Below are 27601 nucleotides of genomic sequence, written 5' to 3'. Positions count from 1 at the left end.
AGAATCTCACATAATCTACATTTCCGTGAACTCCACTTTCTTGACATATCTACCCAGAATATCTATCTACCATCACTTACATAAATATTTAGTTCCAATTATTTTTCAGTTTTCTTATAAATTTCCAATTAATTTTTCCGAAGTCTGCAAACAATAACCCGTACATCTACACTGCTCACTCACACACACACACACACTCGCAACACACCTGTATACTATTATTAATAACATTAGTTTATAAATTTAAGAAGAACATTGAGCCACGTGCCCATTTGAGTTATTCCATTACCCCTCCAGAGAGGCGAATAAATGACTCAATTGCATTGTTCTTCTCTTCAGTTTCTCTCCCAACATGCCTATTCAAATAGTTACCTATTTAACTCTCATCTGTACAATCATATTGACATCTTCATTTGTATAACTGTATCTATATGTATGTATGTATGTATATCGAATTGATACTAATCAACTACCTAAACTAACTAACCAACTAACTGTAACTAAAACAACAACAACATCAACTAATACCACTACTACTACTACTACTACAACTATATTATCTTATCGTATACCAAACAAATACATATAAAATTCTATGGGTAATTCAATTACTCTCACAGTAAGAGCAAAGCACCAAACAATTAATTAAAAAGAAAAAAAAAAAAGAAAACGACAAATATGAACAAAAATCTAAAGAATTCGTTTTAACTTTAGTTAATTTAATGAATATAGACAGGGGGCATGTGGATGTGTGTGGATGCGTCTTATCTCTTTTTGGCAATTGGAAATTGTCATTTGAGATCGTGTGGAAATTGGATACAAAATCAGGCTCACTTAAAAGAAGATATTCTCGTAATAAAAATAGAATCTACATGGGTCATATGAGATAGAAAATAGAACGGATGGAAACATTAAAATACTATTCAACATAAATTTGACAGCCACCTTTTCCATTACTATGTAATGTAAACAAACTTTCTTTTGCATAACTACACCTTTTTTCAGATGTAATTCGAAACATTTTAGATGTAAATATTCTTTGTAATTTTGAAGACTTTAATCGTCATTTGAGAATTAAATTTGAAATTCGAATTTACTCTTTATTTTTTCTTCGAAAAAGCAAATTTGAAGCCAATAAAGGTTTGCTATTTCCAATTTCAATTGGAATAATTTGAACTATAAATGGAACAAATCGAATTTTAAATTTTGAAATATTTATTTAAAGTGGAATGTTACAAATAACAACTGGAATTCTCGAATTAAAGTATTATGAATTACAAAAGAAAATTTTAAATTTTAAATAAAATTTTTCGAATAACACATAAAAAATTCAAAATTATTTCGTTATTAATTTGAAAATTAAAATAAAAAAGTTTACATTTTTGACGTTCGGGGATAAAATTTATATTCCCAAAAAAATTGGAAGCCTGTTAACCCAAAAAGGCAATGAAAAAACAAACTACCTATTGCATTATCGGTTGGAGACGAACTTAGGCAAATATAGAAACAAATAATAAAATACCATGAGATGTTGTGTCAATCAGAGACCGGTTTTGAATCATCGAAACTCCGTAGTGCATCCGATAATTTCATAAACCAATCATGAGTTTTACTTCTTAAGCATAACCGAATCAGAATGACTCAGCACGTGCCACCGGATTACATTTTTGTTGTCAAACACCAACTACTCTAAAACATTGCTGAACGAACACAACCACTAAACGAATAGAGAGTAAAAGAACACATACAACACAGTGGACGACCCCTCTCACTGGGGCATCTTAGGATACTCAAACTGTTGACTCCCTGTGGCGTAGGTTCCGAAGGATTGAGTCAATATAGACCATTTCGTATCGGGCCTAAATAAATGTGATATAACTGTAGCGACGTGCCAGGTTTGGACTTGATTACTTCCTTCACTTTATATGAGATATGTACCATCAAGTACCTCCCGCACAAAAGGTTCAAAATTTTGAACAATTACAACTCTCATAAAATGTGATGTTAGAGTCCGATTGTCTTCAAATTTACCATATTCCAATATTTTTATTAACCCAAGGTCTGCTGTTAAGATAGAATATATCGGTTCATTTCTTCTGGTACCTCCCCCACAAAAGGTCGAAATTTTCAAAAAATATATTTTCTGCACAGAAAGATAACGATAATCCGATTTTGCTCCTAATCCTAATATTTGCGTCAGTGCTAGGTAAGGTGCGAAAATGGACAATATCGGTCCACTCCATCAAGTACCTTCACCACAAAGGTTCAACACTTTGAATAATTATAACTCTTATAAAATTTGATGTAAGAATCCGATTTTCTTCAAATTTCACACATCCCAATAATTTTATTAGCCCAAGGTCTGGTGTTAAGATGGAATACATCGGTCCACTCCTTTTGGTACCTCCCCCACAAAAGGTCGATTTTTTTAGGCACGTTTTGGCCGTATAAAATGACATATACCCTCTCTAGCCTTATGACTGAGGGTATAAAAATAGCTAGCTCAAGCCCGTCACTGGTATCAATCTAGTTAATAGGTCAGTGCACCAGTTCCTAAACGCATGAGTGATTCCATATATTTTATATCACTCATACGCATAGTATAGTTTTCCTATTTTCATGCAAATGACCGGAGTCCACGAAAATAGTTTGTTCGATCGAACCAATGTGGCACAACTCTAGTTGTTGATGTAGATATGTGTTTTAAAATTAGGCAATTTGTTTTCTACTGTCGACTTTTGAAGGGAAAGAATAACCATTTATGCGATGACAATTCCTTTTAAAATAATGGTTTAATAGGTTAATTTTTAAGAAGCTACACTGTCCAATAATTGGTTGGGAAGCTTACAATTTGCAAATGGAAGTTTTTGCTGCGTATTTCTTAACCGACATTTTCAGTCATTTTTGCCGACAGATATATAGCCTCAGCTTATGTCTCTCTATTAAGATATGATATGATGATTATTCAAAATGTTGACCCTTTGTATGGCAGGTACCGTTTATCCGTTTCACACCTGACCTAAATCTGATATAAATATTGGGAAGTGACAGGTTTAGACTATGTAGACTACTTCCTCCACTTTATATGAGATATTTGTATATAGAGTATTATTTTAAAATGTTGAAATTTTGTCGAGCAGGTACCAGAAAGAGTGGATATGATAAAATATTTTTGATTGAGGTACTAGTAGGTGTGGAAAAATCCCCTATTTCCATGGTTAAAGAAATGTTGAGATATATGGGCGTATTTCTAAGAGCTTGCTGATTTCAAATTAAAAACCCCAAATTATGTTATGGTAATAACAAAATATGAAGTCATAGATAATTTCTTGCCATTTTAGTATAATTTCGGCCACGACTATTTTGTACAAAGGCCGTCCTGGAGGCCCAATTTTCAACCCCATTTTCAATTATTTGAGAGCATGTTTCAGCAATGACACGTTGAATAAAGGGTTGCCCATATTCGACGGACCCATCTGGCAACGCCATAACATTTGACAGAGATGTCACATCTCTTAATGACATACCGCGTTTGAAGCGTCAGTCCAAACAGATTTTTACCATGAACCAATAAACGCCACGCGAGCGCTCTGAAATAGTTGAAATTTACATTCAACAGAAGAAGTCAATTGTGAAAAAAAAAAAAATGTGAGAAGTGCGCCTTCTAAGAACACCATTAAGCGTTTATACGAAAAATTTTCGACTGGTAAGGCTCTTTCTAATCCGAAGAGGCCATATAAAAGTCGACCAAGGCGATCGGCCGAGAATATCGCTGCCGTACCAGCCAGTGTTGAGAGGCCCCAAGAACATCCCAAAAACGCCGTTCTCAGCAGTTGGGCATGGCTCGGTCCACTTTACAACGGATTATTCGCATGGTCACATTCTCTTCATCATATTAGCTTCAACGCCTTCACTGATCTACCACCATCTGCCGCTGACACCACCTTTTTGATGTTATGGATTATCTTTTCGGAGGAATTGAGTTAAGAACTTCATAATCTATCCTCAATTATGCTTCAGAGATCATAGTACAAGAAAATACGATACTCTTCTGCTCAGTCTCAACAATCCCATCTTCAGAGTTCGTTCTTAATTTTTCAAGGTGTACCTCTGCAGCAGAATCGCTGAAAAAAGTTTTGGTGTGTTGAGTTCTGTAGAAGAGAGGGGAGAGGGGGATGACTTGTATATAAAAATACACATACATAGAAATGCAACAACTATTGAACAAAAACTAATGAGCGTGGTTTGCTGCAAGAGATTAATTTATTTTTATTTAAAAAAAGTTTTTTTTTTTTGTTTAAAGAGACAGTTAAGTAAAGATTCGTTAAATAATGTTTTGACACAAAGACGGGCTGAGAGGGTCTTCTTTAAGTCTATATATCAATACTTATATATTACCCTACCTGACTGTCTGTTACACTTTCTTAATTATATTGCCTAAACATGGATCCAAGTCATATTTTTTGGTAAGAAGACTTAATATCCAGGAAAAAAAACGTTTTACCAGTTTACTTCCTCTTCGGAAAGAAAGTGTTAGCCGTTGCAATTTTTTTATTATTTTTTATTGTTTTAATTTTAAATAACTTTGTGATGGATGATGGGTTAAACTGATGGCAGTTGCCATCAAGATTTTTTAAGTACCTCTTGGAAAGTACGATCTCATATGACAATTTCCATTGTTTCCATACCACCACATGACCTGGAAACTAGAACAATAAAAAATATATATTTTGAAAATAAAAAACTACACTCTTCAAAAATATAAAAAAGTAGAATGTTAATATTAATAGACTTGATAAAAGTATTAATTGTTCAATATAAGAAATTAAAACACATAAAATGAAATAAATAATGTTAATGTTTGTTTTTTTTATAAATATATATATTAACTGTGTTGGAATTAATGTTGTATTATTATAACGTAGCAGAACAATAAACTTCTTTGGAAAAAAATATATATATTTATATTAATTAGTTAATATTTTCCCAATACATATTATGTTAAAGTTTATGTTATTTAACAAAATTATAAAACAAATATTTTCAAAACAAATCAATAACTACTTATTTAAGTAAATAACAAAAATGCATAACTTTAACCTTTCATCTAAGTATTTATAAGTAGGAAAATTTTAAAACAAAAACAAAAAATAAACAACAAACAAATCCTCTCTCACAGCAACTCAAGTTTTGTGACATTTTAACGAACACAAACTTACTTCGCTGTGAGAACTTTCCTTCGAGCGCACTCTGTCTAGCGAGAGCATCAATATGCATTTGTTACTTTTCTCCACAAGAAGAAGAAGAAGAAGAGAAGAAGGAGAAAAATTAGGGGGAATATGGTGTGTTCCAATAGAATTTCCTATTATCGAATGTTGTTAGTGCGTACACAGAATTCTTCCCACCTAGAAATAATGTATACCATCTATGCCAGTTAAAATCGATGAAAAATGGAAATTTGTTCTTACTCAAACAAAAAAAGTGCTAAATTTTCCAAAAACGAATTTCTATTGATTTCTAAAAAAACACAAAAACTAATACTAACACAGGTAACTGAAATATTAATAATAATATCATGATTTAAACAAAACGAAACATATGTGTATGTATATGAGCTGCTCTCTTTTTCAATGGCAGTAACTCTTGTCAGATGGGTGATACTCTAATATTAAAAACAATATTTATTTATTTGTATATGTATGTATTTTTGATAGACCATTTCTAGAAATTATGTATTTTGTAAAATTTTATTTTTTTTATAATTTTAGTATATGTTTGTGAATATACAAAATGAGAAATTGGGAATGTATACTTTATTCGATTGGGAAATTGTCGCAAAAATTGAAATTTAAAATTTTACCCTACAAAAACTTGTTAGCTGTATGACTCGAATAATCCATTACATTATCATCAAAAGAAAAGTATTTTTAAATCACGAAAAAATGAAAGTGAATCTTCAGCAATGAGATAGGTAATTTTGACAGGTGCGGCCCTAAGCTGAGCTGGAATTTAGAATTTACCACATTTACATTTTCAAAACTGACTCCCTATATCTAGTCTACTTTCCAAATTTAATTTAATCATTGAATTAAATTATAATCCTTCTCAAAGGGATATCATGCACTCGGTAGCTATGTTATTTGGTATAAAAGATTTTTAAAAAATTTTGAACTTTTGTGTGAAAAGTATTAGAAATAGTGGACCGATATATTCGATTTCATATTTGCTTTAACATAAATCAAAATATTGGGATGTGCTAAGTTTGAAGAAAATAGTACTACGACTTTACAGACTCAATTTCCTCTTCGTCTTGGCAAAGTCACAGTGTCCTGTGATGGTACTCACTACAACTCTTTTCGGTGATTATAGATCAGATCTTTCATAGGGACCATATCTCCCATTTTTTGTAGCCATTTGTGTCAAAATCTCCTGGGGAAGTTTTATTGTACCGCACGTAAGAAGTGGCACAAGAGTGGTTTAACCTATTTCTCGACTTCAATGTAAGGTGATTCACATCCCCGTCCTTCCAATTCATGTTCTGCCTCATTACCTGAAATATTGCTATGGCTGGAACCTACCACAGCTTGAGGGACAACCTTGATTTTTCCAAGGTTTCTATACACTCCAAACACCCATAGATTTAATAGTAAAATTATTTAATGCCGGACCGATAACTTAACTATTCCTGGCGTTTGATTATATGCGGTTTGAGACCCCAATTTTACCTATAGTATTCTTACGATAAAGCATCTCATCCGCATTTCTCCTCCATTTTAAATAAAATGGTCGAGAACAATAGCGCAGTATTTGGCTTCTGAGGAGAGTGTTAACGTGACTCTATCTATCATTTGTGGTAAGAATTCATGACATTTACGTTGTGGGTTTACGCCTAGCTCATTGCTAAATGCGCTGGGCATAAATCCATTCTATGGGTAGCTGAGTTATCAAGTTTTGAGGGACTCCCATCGCTTAATATGAGATAGGTTTTTTATACCCTCCACCATAGTATGGAAGGTATATTAAAAAGATAAAAATTAACTCAAATGTGTATTATATCTGCAGGACTTTTGGTATTGAAAATGAGCCATGTAGGTCCACGTCTTCATATAGCCCCCATATAGCGGTACCTCCCGATATGGAGTATTTGGATGATTTTAGAGACATTATTTACCGGATCTATTTCAGATTTGGTATTTGAAGTTCGTAATGGATACTACAGCCTATGCCAGAAAATTGTCTGTACAGATTCACGTCTTCGAATAGTCCCCATATAACGGTACCCCCCCGAAATTCGGTATTTTCATGATTTTAGCGACATTATTTATCGGAATTGTTTCAAATTTGGTATTTGAAGTTCGTAATGGATACTACAGCCTAAGACAGAAAATGAGCCATGTAGGTTCACGTCTTCGTATAGATAGCCCCCATATAACGGTACCTCCCGATATTGGGTATTTTGATGACTTTAGAGACATTATTTACCGGAATTGTTTCAAATTTGGCATTTGAGGTACGCAATGGATACTACAGCCTGAGACAGAAAATTGTCTGTGCAGGTCCACGATTTGTAACTCCATGGTACCTCCCTATTATTATTAGTATTATTATTATTATTATTATTATTATTATTATTATTATTATTATTATTATATTATTATTATTATTATAGTATTATTATTATTATTATTATTATTATTATTTATATTATATTATTATTATTATTATTATTATATTATTATTATTATATTATTATTATTATTTAGTATATTATTATTATTATTATTATTATTATTATTATTATTATTATATTATTTTTTATTTATTTTTCTCTTTATTTTGCTTTTTAATAATTTACATTATCTTTTTGTTTTAAATTTTAAACTTTAGATGATTTTCACTCTTTTTCAGTGTTGCATACTTTGTAAACAAATACACAAACTCACCCATACACACAACCCCAATCCACATTATTATTTATTATTATATATTATTTATATTATATTATTATTATTATTATTATTATATATTGTATTATTATTATTCTTATTATATTATATTATTCTTATATATATTATTATTGATTATATTATTATTATTATTATTATATTATTATTATTATCTATTATTATTTATTATATTATTATCTATTATTATTATTATTATTATATTATTATTATTATTATATTATTATTATTATTATTATTATTATTATTATTATTATTATTATTATTATTATTATTATTATTATTCTTATTATTATTATTATTGATTGATGATTGATTATTATTATTGTGATATTTTGATGATTATATTGCCACATTTGTACCAATGGTGGAGGGTTTCAAAGTTCGGCCCGGCAAACTTACAACTTTCTTACTGGATTCTCCCTTCTCAAAGTTATCGTGCGCACACACAGATAGACATTTTTGACGTATCAATGATATTTACCCTCAGTTGACATTCATATTTAGATTTTTTGCCATTATTACATTTATTCCTCAATGTGATTCAATCAAGTTCCTTTACATCCCTACTAGCAGATGACTATTGTATTTTTACGGGATGGGCCGACGCATGGCTGGAAAGTATAAAGAACCTTCAGCAGCCAACGGTTTTCTCAAACTAAAGTATACATTTCCAACTAAGAAAAATCTTTTAGATTTATTTTTTATCATTTTTTAAACTCAACTCAGTTTCAAACCAAGCCCCACAGTTTCAGTTAGTCTAAGCTGAGATATAAAAAATGTATAAGCTAAGCTAAATTAACAAGTGACTGTTATCATGATAATCTTTGCAAACAAAAAAAAAAAAACTAAACAAAACTAAAAAATGGAAACTTAACTAAAACAACTATTTACATAATATAGTGAAACATTATATTAATATTCTAACATATATATACACACACACATAGACATATATATAAAATGTATTATGGACATCTTCTTAACAACTAATTTACTGATGTAAGGACTATATTTTCTAATATCTTAAAAGTGAATAAATTCTATAACTTAAGTACTTCATATATTGTATTCTATTCAATAAGAAAAAAAGAACTAACAAAACAATAAATAATATTTAAAAACTTATTTACTAATAGCAAAGAAAAACAACATATATAACTCGTTGTATACCTGGCCTATACTGAAAAAAAAAAAACCTAAAACAAATAACAAACTATCTAACATTAGAGCCACCTTAACAACTTTAATAAAAGAAAAAATATTGGAAAAATAAGTAAACGAAAATACATTTATATATACAAATGATATATGAAATAATATTTAAATAAAAACCAATCTCTATACAACTACAAAACAAACAAAAAATAGGAATTTATTTATTTTACAATAAAAATGTCAAACAATTGGGAACAATTTCTACTAGGAGCCGAGGAGCCACAGTTAAACTGGATTACAAACGTTAAGGCCAGGCTGATACAGGATTGCTATCTCAACCGAGTATCATGGTAATAATTTTATAATTTTTCTATATCAGCTTAGATTTGTTTCTATTAAATCCCCCGAAAAAAAGAATGAAAAAATACTCCTCACTTATGAGACGAAACGCAACATTAAAAAACTTTGTACAATAAGACCAAGCAATTTTAACAGAACTTCATTTAGTTTGTTAATAATATTACTTTTTTCTCTTTATTTGCTTTTTAATAATTTTACATTATCTTTTTGTTTTAAATTTAAAACTTTATATGATTTTCACTCTTTTTCAGTGTTGCATACTTTGTAAACAAATACACCAACTCACACATACACACACCCCAATCGACAGACATGCTTCCCTCCCTTCCTCCCTGGACACACGATCTTTGTAAATACTAACACTTTGTTTTGTATTTATACACATACGTAAATTAATAACAATATATAATTTTAGAAATATAATTCATAAACTATAGCTTAGAGCTAGCATTCAGTCGCTATTGAAATGCTAGTTGTATAGATAAATTATTTAGGATTCATTTGTACATTTTAGTTCCGAAAAATAAAACAATGTAAATAATTTGAATAGACTTGTAAATATTATTTAAATTTCTATAGAGACGAGGTGAAGGGTTTTCAATTTATTTTTGAACAATTTATATAGAAAAGCTTATAATAGGTATATAATAAAAAAATAATTTAAAAATATTTTGAAAACTGAAATTAGTTAAACCCTCATTAATAATAATAATATATAGAACATATGAAACAAGGGTTTATTTTGAATATTTCGAAGATTCTAACTACATATTATGTGATTTCATATCTCGGGCTATTATTAATTTAAATTTCTGCATTCGAAGACATTTCGCTATTTTTTAAAACTTGAATATAATTATATCTGTCAATAATATATTTTTCCAACAAAATTAGAAATCAGGCTCATAAAAAATTTATTAACCTTCTGCAGACATTTTCGAATATAAGTCTATCACTTCATATAATTGCCCTGTGGTACCTCCAGTATTTCGGTGGTAATATAAATATTTTCTCAATAAATACTCAGAAACTTTTGACACAAATCCTTTACCGATTTAACTGTGCGAAACAACTTTTAGCTTAAAATTCGGTATTTAAATTTCATAATTCGGACCTACCGAATTCATCTGCTTCTTTAGGATTAAAACGCTATTTATAAAAAAATTAGGCCGTATAACACTTTTTCGCAATGAATTCAGACTGACTACTGTATAGTCAAATAAGAAGAAAGTTTACAGCAAAATGGAAAAAAGTGCTAAATTTTTAAGAAACAAGCTGGATTTTTACGTCTACTCGAAAAAGTCCGAGGAAATATTTATCCAAAACCAGTAATGAAAGGTGAAAGTCATAACAAATATGATCGTTTTCAAATGCGTATTATTGAATATTCGAATATCGTTGTTACAGAGTGTATATTACGGCTATGGAAAAAAATTGAACAAATTGGATGAAAAATATGTATGGAAACTACAGGGTGAGATGAAAAAAACTGCAACAAAGTCAAATGCAATAATTTTTAAATATTTTTTTTTTAAATTTTATTGAATCAAAGCAAAAATGTCGGAAATAGCATCAAATTTTAGAATAAGGTTAGACTTGTTCGAATTGGTCACCTTTGACACGGCCAATGAAACCACCACACGCTGTCTGAATATTGATCTGCGGTACTTTGGCCCATTCCCGGCGAAACGCTTGCTTGAGGTGATCGACACTTTGGTATTTGTTAGTGCTAACCTAGCTTTCCAAAATACTCCAGACACAATAGACCAACGAATTGGTATCCGAAGATTTTGGTGGCCATTGGATGGCCGTTGAAAATGAAGCGAGGAACCTCATTTTGTAACCATTCTCGGGTGGCGCGTGCTGAGTGCCATGGTGCTGAGTCCTGTTAGAATGTCAAAGGTCTGCGGCCAAATGTTCGCGTGCCCAAGGCTTTAATACATCCTCCAGAATATTTTCTCGATAATATTCGGGATTGTTCTAATGCCACGGTCGATTAATACGAGCGGAGAGCGACCATCGGCTGTTATGGCAGCCCACACCATCACCATGGCCGGCGCTTGAGTTCTGGTGGCCAACCGAAGGTGCACATTTTCAGCTTTCAGCCTTTTTTGCAAGTAAACACGATCATTTTGTTTGATCACAAACTGCTTTCCTCATCGGAGAAAACAAATTCGGCAGTTCACCATATTCGGCCAAGCGAAGCAACTCTTTAACTTTTTTGAGTCCTTTTTTTGTTTTTGTTGCAGTGTAAGTTCTTGTACTTTTTGGAATTTCAATGGCTTTACCCCGAGCTCTATTATTAATATTTGCCGAATAAAACATTGCGATATGTTCAGATCACGAGTCATACAACCTAATTAGGCCTAAAATAAGTATGGCAAATTTGATTGAAATTGGTTCAGATATAGCTATTGCTCCCATATCCGATCCGATTTGTTATTTTTGTCCTCAGGAGCCGTAATATGCACTCTGTAACAACGATATTTGGGGAAATATATCAAATACAGCTCAGAAATACTTTTGCTAAATTTTATCGAGATCGGTTCGGATTTGATTATATCTCCGATATATAACTTTGTCCGATTTATCTTTTATTGTGCATCAAACGTCTAATATTTGTCCAAATGGGATGTAATTTGACACTTATGACCGAATTGAGTCTAGAAGCTAGTATGTCAAATTTGATACAGCTATAGCTCCCATTACAACGATATTCAAGGAAATATTTCATATACAGCTAAGAAATATCTTTGCCAAATTTTATCGAGATCGGTTCAAATTTGGATATAGCTGCCATATATATCTTTATCCGATTTCAAATTAATTGTGCACCAAATGGGCAATACACGTCCGCATTTAAAAGATACAAATGCTTCGGCATATTTAGTCCTTTAAACTTTAAATTATAATTATAATTAAAGCGTGTATGATTGAATTATCCCATAAAAACTTTTAATTGTTATGTGGAGCTCTTCTATATTAGCAAAGTTGTTAAGGGTATCATAAAGTCGGCCCGCCCGTCTTTAAGACTTTCTTTACTGGTTTTTTTAGTTTTGATTGTAATATGATCTGATCTCTGATTCAAATCCTCTGCAGGGCTCGAAGGATTCTCTTGTGAATACAACTTACAACTCTGAGAATTCCCTTGGGGATTTTATTAGATACGAGTATGTAGCTTACTAAATTTAGAGAATTACTCTTGCAACATCATAATTTATGATAGTGCTACCTTACCTAGACTCGACTTTCAAGCTACTCTCTGTGTTTAATTGATGTCTTCATTCCTATATGCTTTAAACTAATTTAAGTCGGAGCTAAGGACTTTCCGAAATAAGTTTCCATCATATTTCTAACGTATCAAGTTGAAAGATTCACTAAACCCACAGAATTTATAAAGTTACACTCGATTTTTAAAAAATCGTAACTTCCACACTGTAATCTTAAATCATTTACAAATTACGATGTGTTTGTGTGAGGAAACGCTACAGCAGCATTACTGAACATACCCCACACTGTTCCTTCTTATTCTTCGCTCTTTCTCTTGTTTTGCTAACTGTCGAGAAACCACTATTGGTTAGGAATACCGTTGTCACTGGCATAAATATGAACAGAGAAAAAATAACAATAATTCCATAACAGAGAAAGAGAGAGAGAGAGAGACGTTAACTTTAAAAGAAATAGAATTTGAGAGTGCAAACCAATATTGTAATAAGAGCAAGCATCAGTGTAAGAAAAAGGTGCTGTTTGATAAGAAGAACTTAATTGTAATTTTGTCATTCCATTTTCGAAACCATCGAAAAATGTTTATTGGAACATTAATGAATACATTTTATAGTATTTTTGGAATTAAATATACTTGAGCTAGTGGAGCCATAGTAAAATAAAGATAATTGGTTAATTACTCGTGCGAATAGTTATTGGTGCCAGATCATGCCGTTGATGTAAAATATTGCCCGAATCATTTATGTGTTGGAGAATATTGCTCGTGAAGCAAGTATAAATAACAAGCAAAAAAAACATTAACTTCTGCCGGGCCGAACTTGTAACACCCTTTTAACACATTAGAACCCTTTATGACCCACAAATACCAATTTTAGACATATTCGTGCGAAAATGTAGCAAAAATCATCAAATATCGAATATCGCGAAATACCGCTATATGGGGCTATACAAAACGTGGACCAATGCAAACAACGTTTCGCCACTGGATCTAGAACCCATTATGACCAACAAATACCAATTTTTAGACAAATCCGCGAAGAAATGTGGCAAAAATCATCAAAATACCAAATATCGAGAGGTACCGTTATATGGGAGGTATACCAAAACGTGGAGCGATATATCTCATTTTTACTACCAACCTCCTAGACACAATACAAATTGTTCTGCTAAATTTAACCCTCTACGTCAAATAATGTGGGCTGTATCGTGATTTCCACAGACAGACAGACATCGTTAAATCGGTTTAGAATTTTATGCTGATTATGAATATATATACTTTATGAGGTCTTCGACGAATATTTAGGGATGTTACCAATGGAACGACAAAGTTAATATACCCTCCTTTCCAAGGTGGTGGTTATAAAAATTGGAGAACGATAAATTACCCCAACAACAGGGATACGTAGTGTACGTTGGTGTATCACGGGTAAGAAGATTTAGAGAAAGAACTCTGCTATAGCCAGAGACGACAAGTTGAAATCGTTGCAAAGGGAATTCGTTGATGGCAGAAGGGTTGACCAGGGATTATCTATTCGAGGTGATCAGTTGAGGAATGGTCCGAACACGAGGAATGCAAAACTATAATACCATTTTATTAAATTTAAATTTTAGGACTTTTGTAGGAGAAATTAGAAGTAAGGTATACTATATTAATTATATATAGAGAAACACATTGCACTCCTGTAGATTTTATAAACTATATTTTATAAATATTAGTTAGATATGATAATGCAGAAATATGTAGGTTTATTTGAAATATAAAAAGTGCGTTCTAAATTTAAAATTAAACAGACCCTACTTACCTGTAACATATAACAATATTTAAGTATTAAAAATTATTCTATTGCTTCATGGTCAGTTGTTATGTACCGCAATGTTGTTCTTCCACCGTACACACATTGTTTTAATTCGTTTTATTATCTGTCCTTTTTTTGGGTTGCCTTGGTTGGTATATCTTTCTTATTTTTTCGTAACGTTTTTTTTTTTCCTTTTTTTCGTTTTGTTAACACACCCCCACACACTCACAGCAAATATTTTAAATAGTTGTTTTCAACTTTAGACTGAGTTTTGTCCTTTGATGATGATGATGATGCATTACTACCTTTTTTTCTGTACTTTTGTAATTATTGTAAATGATGTAACCCCAGCTGGCACGAGTTATATTGCTATGAATTAATTAATTAATTTCCATAATACTCTCGTATACATATTATAAATAGATAAAGTTGTTCATGTTTTTACTGCTACTACTACTACTACATATAGAGAAAATTGAAAAAAAAAATATTAAAATCAAATTGAAATTAACACACAATTCATTACTGCGATTACTGTAATTTGTAAATGCAAAATATAAAGTTGTTTTTTTTTCGTTTAAACTATAGAATTGTGTTGAAAATGCCATAATGTAATTGAATTGAAAAGTAAAGTTTATGGATTGAATAGATAATGCTGATGCAGATGCAGATCATGATGATGATGATGAATACTAATGATGTGATGAAAAGTTTAATTAATTTAATTTATTTCTTAGTGTTTAAATTAGTTTAAAAACAAATAACAAAAATCATACAGAATATACAAGAAATTACTCTAACTCTCCCCTTTCCCGCCCACTGAGAACAGAATAAATGAATAAATAGTAGAGCGACTACATTTTCCAACACCAACACATGTCTAGACAACATTTCCACATAAACTCAACACAATTCCCTGGATTTCAAATTAACACAATTTTAAAAATTATTGAAAATGAATGCATTTTAAAATAATATTTCACATAATCATTACGTATGTGTCTGTATGTTATACTTAATATAATCAATTAATTGTAAATAAAAATAATTAAAATGCACTTTATTCGTTAAATGTTGATACAAACGTTTAATTTGTATAATAATTGTTGTTGTTAACATTTTATATGCAAAATATTCAAAGAAGTATATATGAATGTTTAAAATTTTATTTAATATTGTTATCGTTATAAGTTTACACAAATTTTAAAATAATTACTTATGGATGTCGATTTTTGTGATTAGGTGAATTTCAAAAAGAAAAAAATTATATAAAATTTCCTCAGATTTTAGAAAAAAAAATTGATGATTTTTGCAAATTTTTCTAACAAAACCATGGGCTTACGTTTGGTGTGAATGTATTCATGCCTCAAATGCAAATGTACGCATGAATTCGATCTGGTTTCACTCCCTAGCCGAATTCAATCGGGAGCACTCCTGAAAGTAAAAAAATCGAGCATTTTCTTTTGTCGATGACTTTTGAGTTAGAGCGAAAAGGTTCTAATCGTTTTCAAGTGGGAGCACAATTCGCTGGAAATCTGTCATATTCCAGTTGTACCCTGTAGATTACTTTAATTTGAGCAAATCTAAGGTCTGGGTGTATTAGTGTTTACCCCAAAATGGGGTACAAATCTGTACTAAAAACTTTTCGTTTAAAGCAAAAACTTTGAACTTAAAATATTGAAATTTACGCGCGTACATCAACTTTATTGCTTGACGTGATATTGGGTGGAGTTTATAGAAATAAAAATATTACAAAAATTCTAATTAGAAAATCGTTCGTTTTATGTCCACCACCATATTATATAGCTAGAATTTTGAAATTCTGCTTTAGGGTCAGTCTTAAGGCGTAGGTGTGTAATAAGGCTAGATTTTTGGATACGAAAAGTACTTTCATTTGGTATTATGTGAACAGAGAGAGAGCTATTTGGTATAAGAATCAAGGTTGGAAAGTAAGTTTGATATATGAAGGTGGTGAAGGTTTGGAAATTTGCTCTGAGTGTGCGATCTGTACTAATTGGTACTAAATTTGGAACAATTTGGATTAGAGTGAACGGATCAAACTGGAATTTTAAATTAATTATTGGGGTCCCTATTGGTAAATTCGAAAAAGAGGTAGTTTTATAAATGTGTACTACAAATGCAAAAAGTACTCAATGTAAACATTTGGTACAATTTGTTATAGAGTGAATAGAAAATGCTTGCAGTTTCAAATTTTGTATTAGTTTCGCTGTTCATGTATAGCCCTGCCATATACATTTATTATTGGGTGAAGGAATGAGATAAATTTCTGAAATTTGCATAGAGTTGTACGAAGGGATGGAACTGGAATCTTAAAATTTGATATTGACGTCTTTGCTGGCATCTCGAATTGAGATATGGACTTGCTTTTGGAAATGTGGACTGCAAGTGTGCTAAAAGTGCTATAATCCCGATGTTTGATATTGAATTTTCTGCTGATATCTGAATCTGGGATATGTGGTTTTATTTGCAAATGCGTACTATAATTGTACTAAATGGTACAAATTTGGATCACTGTTATTGTTTAGGGTGGAGAGATGTAAATTTCTTGGGATATGCGTACTAAATGTTACTTAATTTGTATTGGGTGAAGGAATAAAGCTGGTCAAAGCAATAGGGATCAAATCAATTGAAAAATGGGGTCAAGACCTGGGAAATAAGTTTGAGGGTATATAAGTTTGTCATTCCGTTTGTAACACCTCGAAATATACATTTTAGACCCAACATTCTTGATCAGCATAAAAATCTATGTCGATTTAGCGATGTCCGTCCGCCTGTACGTCTATCCATCTGTGGAAATCACTCTAGGTTCCGAACGAATTGAAGTAGATTGATAAAATTTTACTCAAACGTATGTTAAGTCTGCAAGACTTTTGGTATTGAAAATTGGTCATGTAGGTCCACGTTTTGGCATAGTCTCCCGATATTCAGTATTTTGATGATCTTAACGACATTATTCACCGGAATTGATTCAAAATTGGTGTTTGAAGTTCGTAATATATACTACAGCACAAGACAGAAAATTGTCTGTGCAGGTTCACGTCTTCGTATAGCCCCCATATAACGGTACCTCCCGATATTAGTTATTTTGATGATTTTAGCTACATTGTTACCGATTTTTTTAGTTTCGCATTTGAATATTAAATAGACTTATGAAAAATGTTACCTATGCGGGTCCATGTCGTCGTATAGACCCTAATATAACAGCTTCATTTGGCATCTTTAAGCTTTTAAAAGAATTTTTAACGGATTTTATTGTTCTTGAGAATTGCCAAATTCGTTTCAAATGGTGGAGGGCAATCAAAGTACGGCCCGGCTCGGCCGAACTTACAGCTTTTTTACTTGTTTATTTGCAAGAAAAGTTTTTTCTTATTAAGAAAACCAAATTATCAAATTTTTTCGAAATTAGCATGGATGATCCATATTTTGTACAAATGATTCTACATATAACCCTTGTATTAAATTTAAAGGCTCTACCTTAAGTTTGGCGAAGCATATATTAAAATGTTTGATGCCTTTGGTTATGGCTAAGGCTATTTATATAATAGGCACTACAAATGTTTGGCCTGAGAAGTCGAAACCCTTTTGGAATTGTTTTCTACTAAAGGAACGCTATCAGATTTTGACTTAGAATTCCCCCTTCAGCCTGATTAGTTGGTGCACAGTGTTATTTATATATAACTGTTTTGGTACGAACCATCAAGATTGTTTATGACCGTTCGAAATATTAACCCTATGTGGGGAAGGTACCAGAAAGAGTGGGTTCATAAATTCCATATTCACACTAGGTCTAGATCTCTAGATTAGAGTGAAACATTAATTGATTATGAATTATTTTTCATTTTATGAAAGTTCTGCTGGACAACGAATGTTTTCTCATCGGAGAAAGCCAAATTCGGCAGTTCACCACTTTCGGCAGTTCAACAAGCGAAGCAACTCTTTAGCTCTTTTGAGTCTATTTTCGTCCTGTTGCGGTGTAAGCTCCTGCACTTTTTGAATTTCTATGGCTTTACCTCGAGCTCATATTTCATTATTTGCCGAAAGGAACACTGCGATATGTCCAGCTCACGAGCCATTTTCCAGCCACTGCGACGCGGCTTTCGATCAAGTCGCTTCTTTACTTTTCGAACCATTTCTGCTGATGTTGCTGTTTTCTTCCGTCCACTTCCTTGACGTCGGGCTACGCTTTCAGAGTATGACGGTAATGAGCGATGGTACGAAACAAAAAAGATCACCCTTCAATTCCATCACGAATAACTTTTTTTCTGGAAAATTCTCACCAAAATGCGCTTGTAACAATATAATGAGCTGTCACTGGAATAATTTTAACAGCTGTCGGAACAGTGGCTTAGAATTGACAGCAGTCTGAAGTTGGTTGCAGTTTTTTCATCTTACCCTGTATATTAAAGAATTGTACACCTTCAGTACCATATATTAACGAAATCAACGATTTACCTAAATAAGTCCGCCATATTTTATTAATTATGTAATAACAAAAAAAATGTATCCTACCACAAACACACACCACCCACACATACATATCCTGTCATACAACTAAACCACATTCATTAATAATTTAAATTAAAATTTAACTATTTCAATTGTAGCCAAGTTTTCATCACATTTGTATATAACAAATCATCATCATCATTATTATTATTATTCGTATAACAGTAAAGAATATAAATTAGCATGGAAACGAGTATATTTATATACAACAAATTTTAATATGTTCACATTATATGCATAGTGTGTGTGTGCAGTTGTGTACAGCGGATGTAAGCGGATGACAATTTCCATGTTCTTCCATTAGATAGAATACAAAACTTGCAAAACAACAACAACAACGAAAACTTTCCATTCCATTCGGAAAACTTTTCAAAGTTTTGCAAAGATAACACATCATTTATCACCCACAATACATACATGAGGTACATACATACACACACACATACATACTCACATACACATGTATGCATACGTCACACAGTTTGTTTTCTGTGTCATTTCATTAGTTTAAAATGTCATCAACATTTAGCTGTTTTCATAAAAGTAAAAGTCGAAATACCTTGAAAAGAAAAAGCAAAAACATGACAGGTGATGGAGGATGTGTTGTTTGTGTGTGTATGTGTTTCATACAGCAGCCCGCTATGTATCCTAACTATTTAGCTTTAAGCGTGTTGCGAATGAAATGAGAGAACATCATTTATAATTCGAAGAGAAAATGCTTTCTCAAGTTACCATTTCATTGTTGACAGGATTACATTGTTTCCGAAATGAAACATTTGAATATACATTAATAGTTATACCATCAGCTATATGGCTAGAGAGTCTATATATTATTATTATATCGGCCAAAACTTGTCTTATCGAAATAACGGTTATAGACCCTAGGTCTCTTTGGACCAATTTCGTTTCGGCACATTTAAAGTCGATCTAGCGACGTCCGTCCGTCTGTCTGTCTGGCTGGTTGATGCGCGCGATAACTCTCGAAGAGAGTATCCCATTTGGTGCAAACTTGGTACATCGTAATATTATTATCAAACTTTTATCGGGTTCGGAGATGGGCAATATAGGCCAACTCCTTCTGGTACTTTCCCACAAAAGCTCAAAATTTTCAAAAAAAAATGTACTTTACTGCACAGAAAGAGAAGGGATAATCCGATTTTGCTCTAACTTTGCAAATCCTAATATTCAGTACTAAGTCAGATGCGAAAATATACCATATCGGGCTACTCCATCAAGTACCTCCCCCACAAAGGGTAAAAATGTTGAATAATTATAAATGTTATAAAATGTGATGTAAGAGTCCGATTGTGTTCAACTTACACACATCACAACATTTTATTAATCCAAGGTCTGGTGTGAAGTTGGAATATATCGGTCCATTCCTTCTGGTACCTCACCCACAAAGGGTCAAAATTTTGAATAGCCATGAAGCGCATAAAACTTGAAATTAACTAAAAAATTGTAGAGACGGGACCATTTTTTCTGGTACCCTCCCCACATAAGGTTCAAGATTTTCTTCAAATTTCACACGCAGAAAAATTTTTGCTCTCTCGAAGGGAGTATCCAAACTTAGATCGAGTTCGGAGATGGGCAATATCGGTCCACTCCACTACAAAATGTCGAAATTTTCAAAAAATATTTTTTCTGCACAAAAAGAGAAGCTATAATCCGATTTTGCTAGGCCAGATGCGAAAATAGTCAACAAACGGTCAAGATTTAGAATAATTACAACTCTTATAAAAAAGTGATGTAAGAGTCCGATTGTCTTCAAATTTCACAGATCCCAATAATTTTATTAACCCAAAGTCTAGTGATAAGATGGTATATATCAGTCCACTCCTTCTGGTCCCTATCCCACATAAGGTTAAAGTTTTGAATATTCATGAAGCTCATAAAACGCGAAATAAACATCCAATTCCATTTGGATTGTCAACAACACAAGATCTGTTATAAAGATGGTAGAGATCGGACCATTTCTTCTGGTACTACCCCCAATTTGGTCCAAGATTCTGACAAACCAAACGCTCAAAGTAAGCCAAATATGCATTCAACTTTCTTCAAATTTCACACATACAAAATTTTTTTGCTAACACAAGATCTGTTGTGAAGATGATATATACATATCTACGAAACCCTTCTTGTATCTCACTATTTTCACTATTGTCACTATTTTCAATACTTTTATCGTCATAACTTGCGAAATAAGTCAGCGATTCTTTACAGTTTGCTATACAAGTATCTAAATATTACTCTCAACCAGAAACATTGGATGAATATGGATTTTGTGATGAAGTTACCAATATAGACAAAACCTGGCACGTCGTAAAATCTTTATATCTTATTTATTTAGGTCCGATGTGAAATGGACAATATTGGCCCATTTCTTCAGTACCCACCCCATAGAGGGTCAAGAGTTGAATAATCATAACAGAGGTCAAAATATATTTAAATAATGGAACATTGGCTAAATGTATACGTCCGTCGGCAGAACCGACTAATACTTTTTAAACTTGTTTTATCTGTATTAATTGAAGTGTAAAAATGGAATACTTCGGTCGATTATATCTGATACCTCACCCACATTTTAACATATATTTCACACAAAGTGAAGGAAGTAACCAATTTAGTCCAAATTTGGTGAATCGCAATATTTATTTAGGTCCATATTTATTTAGGTCCAATACGAAATGGACAATATTGACTCATTCCTTTAGAATCAACTCCATGGAGGGTCAAGAATCTGAATAATCATAACAGAAGTCAAAAAATGTTTAAATAATAAAACATTGGCTGAGAGTATACATATATCGGCAAAACCGACTGATACTTTTTAACTTGTTTTACGTATTAAAAATAAAAAGAAAACATTTTTAAATTTTGAAATATTATATTCAAAAATATATATTGTGAAATCGAAAGTTAGAAATATAGCTAGTCAAAACTACCGACGAATAAATAATTAATATTTGGTTGTGAATTAGGTTATTCTCCAAGTTCGCCATAGGATGGTGGTATGCATCCTTTGTCATACCGTTAGATATTTTGTAACTTCTTCTATTACCTTTATTTAAACATTGATTCCCGCATTTTAATAATGTGAAGTTATCGGTGTAGAGTGTTAATTTTACAATCACACAAATTGAAAACTTTGAAAAATACTCACAATGGTAGAATAGAAGGGTGTGTATTATAACAACTGGCATACAAACATTGGCATACTTACATATCTATGTACCATTATACATGTGTGTGTACATATATTTGACATTACAATATTGTGGTTTATAATTTTCCATTTCCTTGAGTGGTTGCAAAAAAACTTTTTGCATCAGCCACCACATGCTATTGGATATGTTCGTTTTGTTATTCCCCTCACACTAAACATAATATTCCTAGTATCTACATATTCTTGGCTTCCGGTCATGTATGACTTACTAACTAGTTTACAATTAAAAAAACATTATCGAATGCTTTACACAGTTATTAAACTTTTTGTTGGAAATAAATTATTTTAAAAACTCCCTTTCAATTAGACTAGCTAACTGTATCTAAAAAAAATAAAATTTAGAAGTATACACCGATTTTAAATATGTGGAACGTATTTTATCGTATGAAGATTCAAAGGTCTTTCATCAAATATTGAATGTGCCATCTAGAGAAATTGTATTGGGGTATCCGTTTAATGTTCCGACAATACCCTCCATTCATAAATATATATAAACTAAAGAAATGTTAGATGGATTTAAATACTGCAATACTCTCTATAACAAATAAAAAAGTTCGGCCGGGCCGATCTTTGAATACCCCACACCATTTGTTACAAATTTGGCAATTTTCAAAAAAAATAAAATCCGTTAAAATTGTGATAAAATCCTAAAAATACCGAATGTAGGCGTATATTAGAGTCTATACAAAGACGTGGGCCTGCATAGGCATCATTTTTCATAAGTTATTACAATATTCAAATGCGAAACTTCAAAAAAAAAAATCTGTTTATAATGTAGCTAAAATCATCAAAATACCTAATATAGGGAGGTACCATGGGGGTTATAAAACGAGGAAATGCACAGACAATTTTTTGTCATAGGCTGTAGTATTCATTACGAACTTCAAATACGAATTTTGAAATAATTCCGGTAAATAATGTCTCTAAAATCATCAAAATATCGCACATCGGGAGGTACCGTTATATGAGGGCTATACGAAGACGTGGACCAACATGGCCCATTTTCAATATCAAAAGTCCTGCAGACATAATACATATTTGAGTAAATTTTTATCAACTTACTTCATTTCGTTAGGAAGCTGGAGTGATTTCCACAGACGGATAGACGGACGGACAATGTTAAATCGACATAGAATTTTATGCTGATCAAGAATATATATACTTTGTGGGGTCTAAAATGTACATTTTAAGGTGTTACAAACGGAATGACAAACTTAATATACCCTCCTTACTATGGTGGAGGGTGTAAAAATGTAGAACATGGGGCGTATGCAAAATATCGCAACCATGTGATTAATCGCTCATACGCAGGGGATTCCCAAATAAAAACTTGTACTGCTTTTCATGTTTTGTAAGGAAACTTTGCACAGAGGGGTGAAATCACAAAACACGGAGATTAATTGAAAATTAAAATTCGTCTTTTGGAATAAATGTTTTTAAACTATTATAGTACACTAAATTCTATTTCAGTACCGAAAATGTCAAAATCATACGTTGTTTAGTTTTCTAACTACACAGTGGCAAAATTGAAGAATATTTCACATTTTCGCAAGAAGAAGAAAAAAATGATCATTGTTTTTTTTGAAGTGCAATAATTTAGTTTTTTTTCTCATTAAAAGTGATCATTTCATCGAATACAGGTAGTTATCAGTGTTTTACACTAAAAAAAAGTTTTAAAATTAATGATGTAAAAATATTTTAAAAACAAGTAACAAAGTATCGGTCGGTTTTGCTGGCAGATGTATACCCTCAGCCAATGTTCAATTATTGGGTTTCAAAAAGAATAGGTCAATATTGTCAATTTCGTACCGGGCCTAAATAAATATGATATAAATATATAAAACAAGTACAAGTTGTAAAGAGTCGCTGAGTTGTTTCGCAATTTATGACAGATACAAATATTGAAAATTGTGTCCCTTTTTAAGTGAGGTACCAGAAGGGGTATGCAGATCTTCCGATCTTGTGTAGGCAAAAATGTCTGTATGTGTGAAATTTAATGAGAGTTTGATGCCTATTTCGCATTCTTTGAGCGTTTTGTCTTTCAAAATCTTGCACCCTATGTGGAGCAGTCAGCAAAAGAAATGGTCCGATCTCTACCACCTTTATAATAGATCTTGTGTTGATGGAAATATTGAGATGTACCATGTCTGGAATGGAATCGGATGTTGATTTCGCTTTTTATGAGCTTCATGTATATTCAAAAACTTGAGCCTTTGTGGGGAAGGTACTAGAAGGAGTGGACCGATATTGTCCATTTTCGCACCTGACCTAGCACTGACGCAAATATTAGGATTTGTAAAGTTGCAGCAAAATCGGATTATCCTTTCTCTTTCTGTGCAGATTTTTTTTTTTTTTTTTTTTTTTTTGAAAATTTTGACCTCGTGTGGAGTAGGTACCAGAAGGAGTCCACCGATATATTACATCTTAACACCAGACCATGGGTTAATATAAATTTTGGGATGTGTGGAATTTGAAGACAATCGGACTCTTAAATCACATTTTATGAGCGTTGTAATTATTTAAAGTATTGAGTATTTCTGGGGGAGGTACTTGATGGAGTGGACCGATATTGTCCATTTTCACACCTAACCTAGAACTAACGCAAATATTAAGATTTGCAAAGTTGGAGCTAAATCGGATTATCTTTTTTCTTTCTGTGCAGAAATTATATTTTTTGAAAATTCCGACCTTTTGTAGGGGAGGTACCAGAAGGAAAGCACCGATATTGCCCATCTCCGAACTCGGTCTAATATTGACAAAAATATTACGATGTACCAAGTTTGGACCATACCGGATACTCCCTTCGAGAGATGTCGTGCACACCAGCCACCCAGACAGACAGACAGACAGACAGACAGACAGACGGCGTCGTTTCATCTAGCCATCGACTCCAAATGTTCTGACACCTGACACGGATTTGGTCCAAAGAGACCTAGGGACTAAAACCGTTATTTCGACTAGACACGCTTTGACCGTAATAAATGATATATACCCTCTATTGCCATATGGCTGAGGGTATAGAAATGTGAAATATATGGCGTATACATAATATCTTAATAGCATGCATATGTCGTTCATACGCAGGGTATTCCCACAAATGAAGTCTCATATTTGGTATGGTTGTTAGAAGCATACAAACTGGTATTAAATGCTGATAATTTTGTCAAAACAATTGAAAACAAGCTAAAAATTTTCTTTGGGTATTGTCGACAGATATTCACCCTCAAATAACGTTTTTTAAAGAATTTTTCCGATAAGGCCTAAATCAATACTCGTGATTTATATACGACTATTTCTTCAATGGCTATCAGACAAATAATTGTGGTTTTATAAGGATATTTTTTCAAGGACTATCAGACCATTAATCATTCATTTTTTATAAATATTTTTTAAACACTACCGTGGAGTTTATCGAAAGATATTTTCAAGGAGTAGCATCAATTTTGTTTAATTATTTTGAAAGGACTATGCACCAATAAACCTGAGTTTAAAGAATTGAATTTTTTCAAATATTCAAATTTTTATAACATATTTTCGTGGGTTTTCTAGGGATATTTGTTCAAGGACTTTTAAGAATATATTTTCCAGTACAGTCAGGGCTGAGGCCAATAATATTGGAAATTTAGCAGGCATTTTTTAGAAAACTTTGCGAATCAATTGAGTTTAAAATATTGGGGTCCATTTATTTTTGATCCAAATTTCATATGTACATATATAAAGAGCAAAAGAAGAGTTTGGCATGAGAAGCTAAAATTCATTTGGACTATTTCTATACTCACCTAATACCGGCATTTTCATGTGGACACTGTGTATTCCCTAATGTGCAGAGCACACCGATAACTCCGTTTTTAAGTCTAAGGGAAAATATCAAATCGACTTTTTTAAGAGAATCCTTTTTTTCGAGGAAAATTTGGGTTGTAAATTGTACTACTTTGGTTCATGCCGCTATTAATGTATATTTCACCAATTTTCACTTGAATAAAAGAATTTTCTGAGAAGGATTTTATATATTTATCCCATATAAATAAGCAAGTTTGACATTTATTTCCCATTTACTCATTACTTAACTTAAAATAATATATTTACTATTTAAGTTTTATGACAAACAAATGTATTTGTATTCAATTAAAAAAACCTATTTAATGTATATAAATTATTCATATTTCTATTCGTTAAATGTAGGCAATAAATATTATAATTGTTGTTAGAACTGAACAATACATATCCAGAATTCCCCATCATTTCAGTGTATATAAATAACATGAAAAACCCACACAATGACATTTATGCAATTTACACAGATGTTATTTTTAGTTGCTTCGTTGTTTTTTTTTTCTTTACCTCTTCTTTTAATTATGTTAATGTAAATACATTTTAATTTGTTATTTTTTATGTTGAAAAAAAAAAAAAAACAACAACAAACATTCAGAAGTCTCAACCGCAAAAAAAATAATTGTCCAAAAACAATGGACAGGACAAAAACAAGTAAAATCCCATAAAAAGAAGTAACAAAATGACATAGTTATAATCCCCTCTCCTCCCACCAAAAAAAAAAAAAAAAATGAAAACCAAACAAAAAAAAAATTACCAAAAGTAAAGCTGTACAATTATACTTGACTAAGTACTTAAATAGTGTGTAGTTGTAACATAAGTTTTATACAATTTACTTCTTTTTGCAACTTCCTCAAAACTAAAATGTTTGCTAATTGAATTCTTTCTTTATCCTTCATTTTTTTTTTCTGTGGCAAAATCTTTTCGGTTTTATGGTTTACTTTGTGACAAACTCTGCATAGGAGCAAATTGCTCGAGAAAAACTGGTTAGTGGACGTGTCCAAATCCAAGTTTGGTATCACAGTGAACGCAGTGAATTGGCCGTATCCTTGATGGCAGCCGATGATTTGGCATTACGTGATGAAGCCTACGGGCATGGAAATTTGCCAGAAGCCTATGCAAAAGTTCGAATTTTACCAAAATGGTAAGTAGTCGAAAGGAGAAGAGAGAGAGAGAGAGAGAGAGAGAGATTAAGAAATAGTCCAGGATTTTGTAAGAATATTTTTAAGGATCGCGGATTTTTGAAGAATATTTTGATAATGTCAGACCAATAAACGCGGATTTTTTAAATAATATTTTTTTAAGGATTATCTAAACAGTAAACGTGGATTTTTTAAAGAATATTTTTCAAGGATTATCTAAACAATAAACGTGGATTTTTTAAAGAATATTTTTCAAGGATTATCTAAACAATAAACGTGGATTTTTTAAAGAATATTTTTCAAGGACTCTCAGACCAATAAACGTGGATTTTTCCAAAATAGATTTTTCTAGGACTCTCAGACAAATAATGT

General features: G+C 31.9%; 1 protein-coding gene across 1 annotated transcript in view; it reads left to right on the top strand.

Moving 5' to 3' along the window:
• LOC101889830 (regulating synaptic membrane exocytosis protein 1-like) overlaps positions 1-27601 on the top strand; it is a 59072-nt gene that overhangs the window by 7221 nt on the left and 24250 nt on the right. Inside the window, exon 3 of the mRNA XM_059123096.1 lies at positions 27050-27231. Within this exon, the coding sequence (XP_058979079.1) occupies positions 27050-27231 (182 nt within the window). The remainder of the gene's footprint in view (positions 1-27049; positions 27232-27601) is intronic.

Source organism: Musca domestica, unplaced genomic scaffold (assembly GCF_030504385.1).
Source record: "Musca domestica strain aabys unplaced genomic scaffold, Musca_domestica.polishedcontigs.V.1.1 220, whole genome shotgun sequence".
In the NCBI taxonomy this organism is placed as follows: Eukaryota; Metazoa; Arthropoda; class Insecta; order Diptera; family Muscidae; genus Musca; species Musca domestica.
Note: the sequence above shows the minus strand (reverse complement) of the source record. Positions and strands in the feature narration are given on the sequence as shown.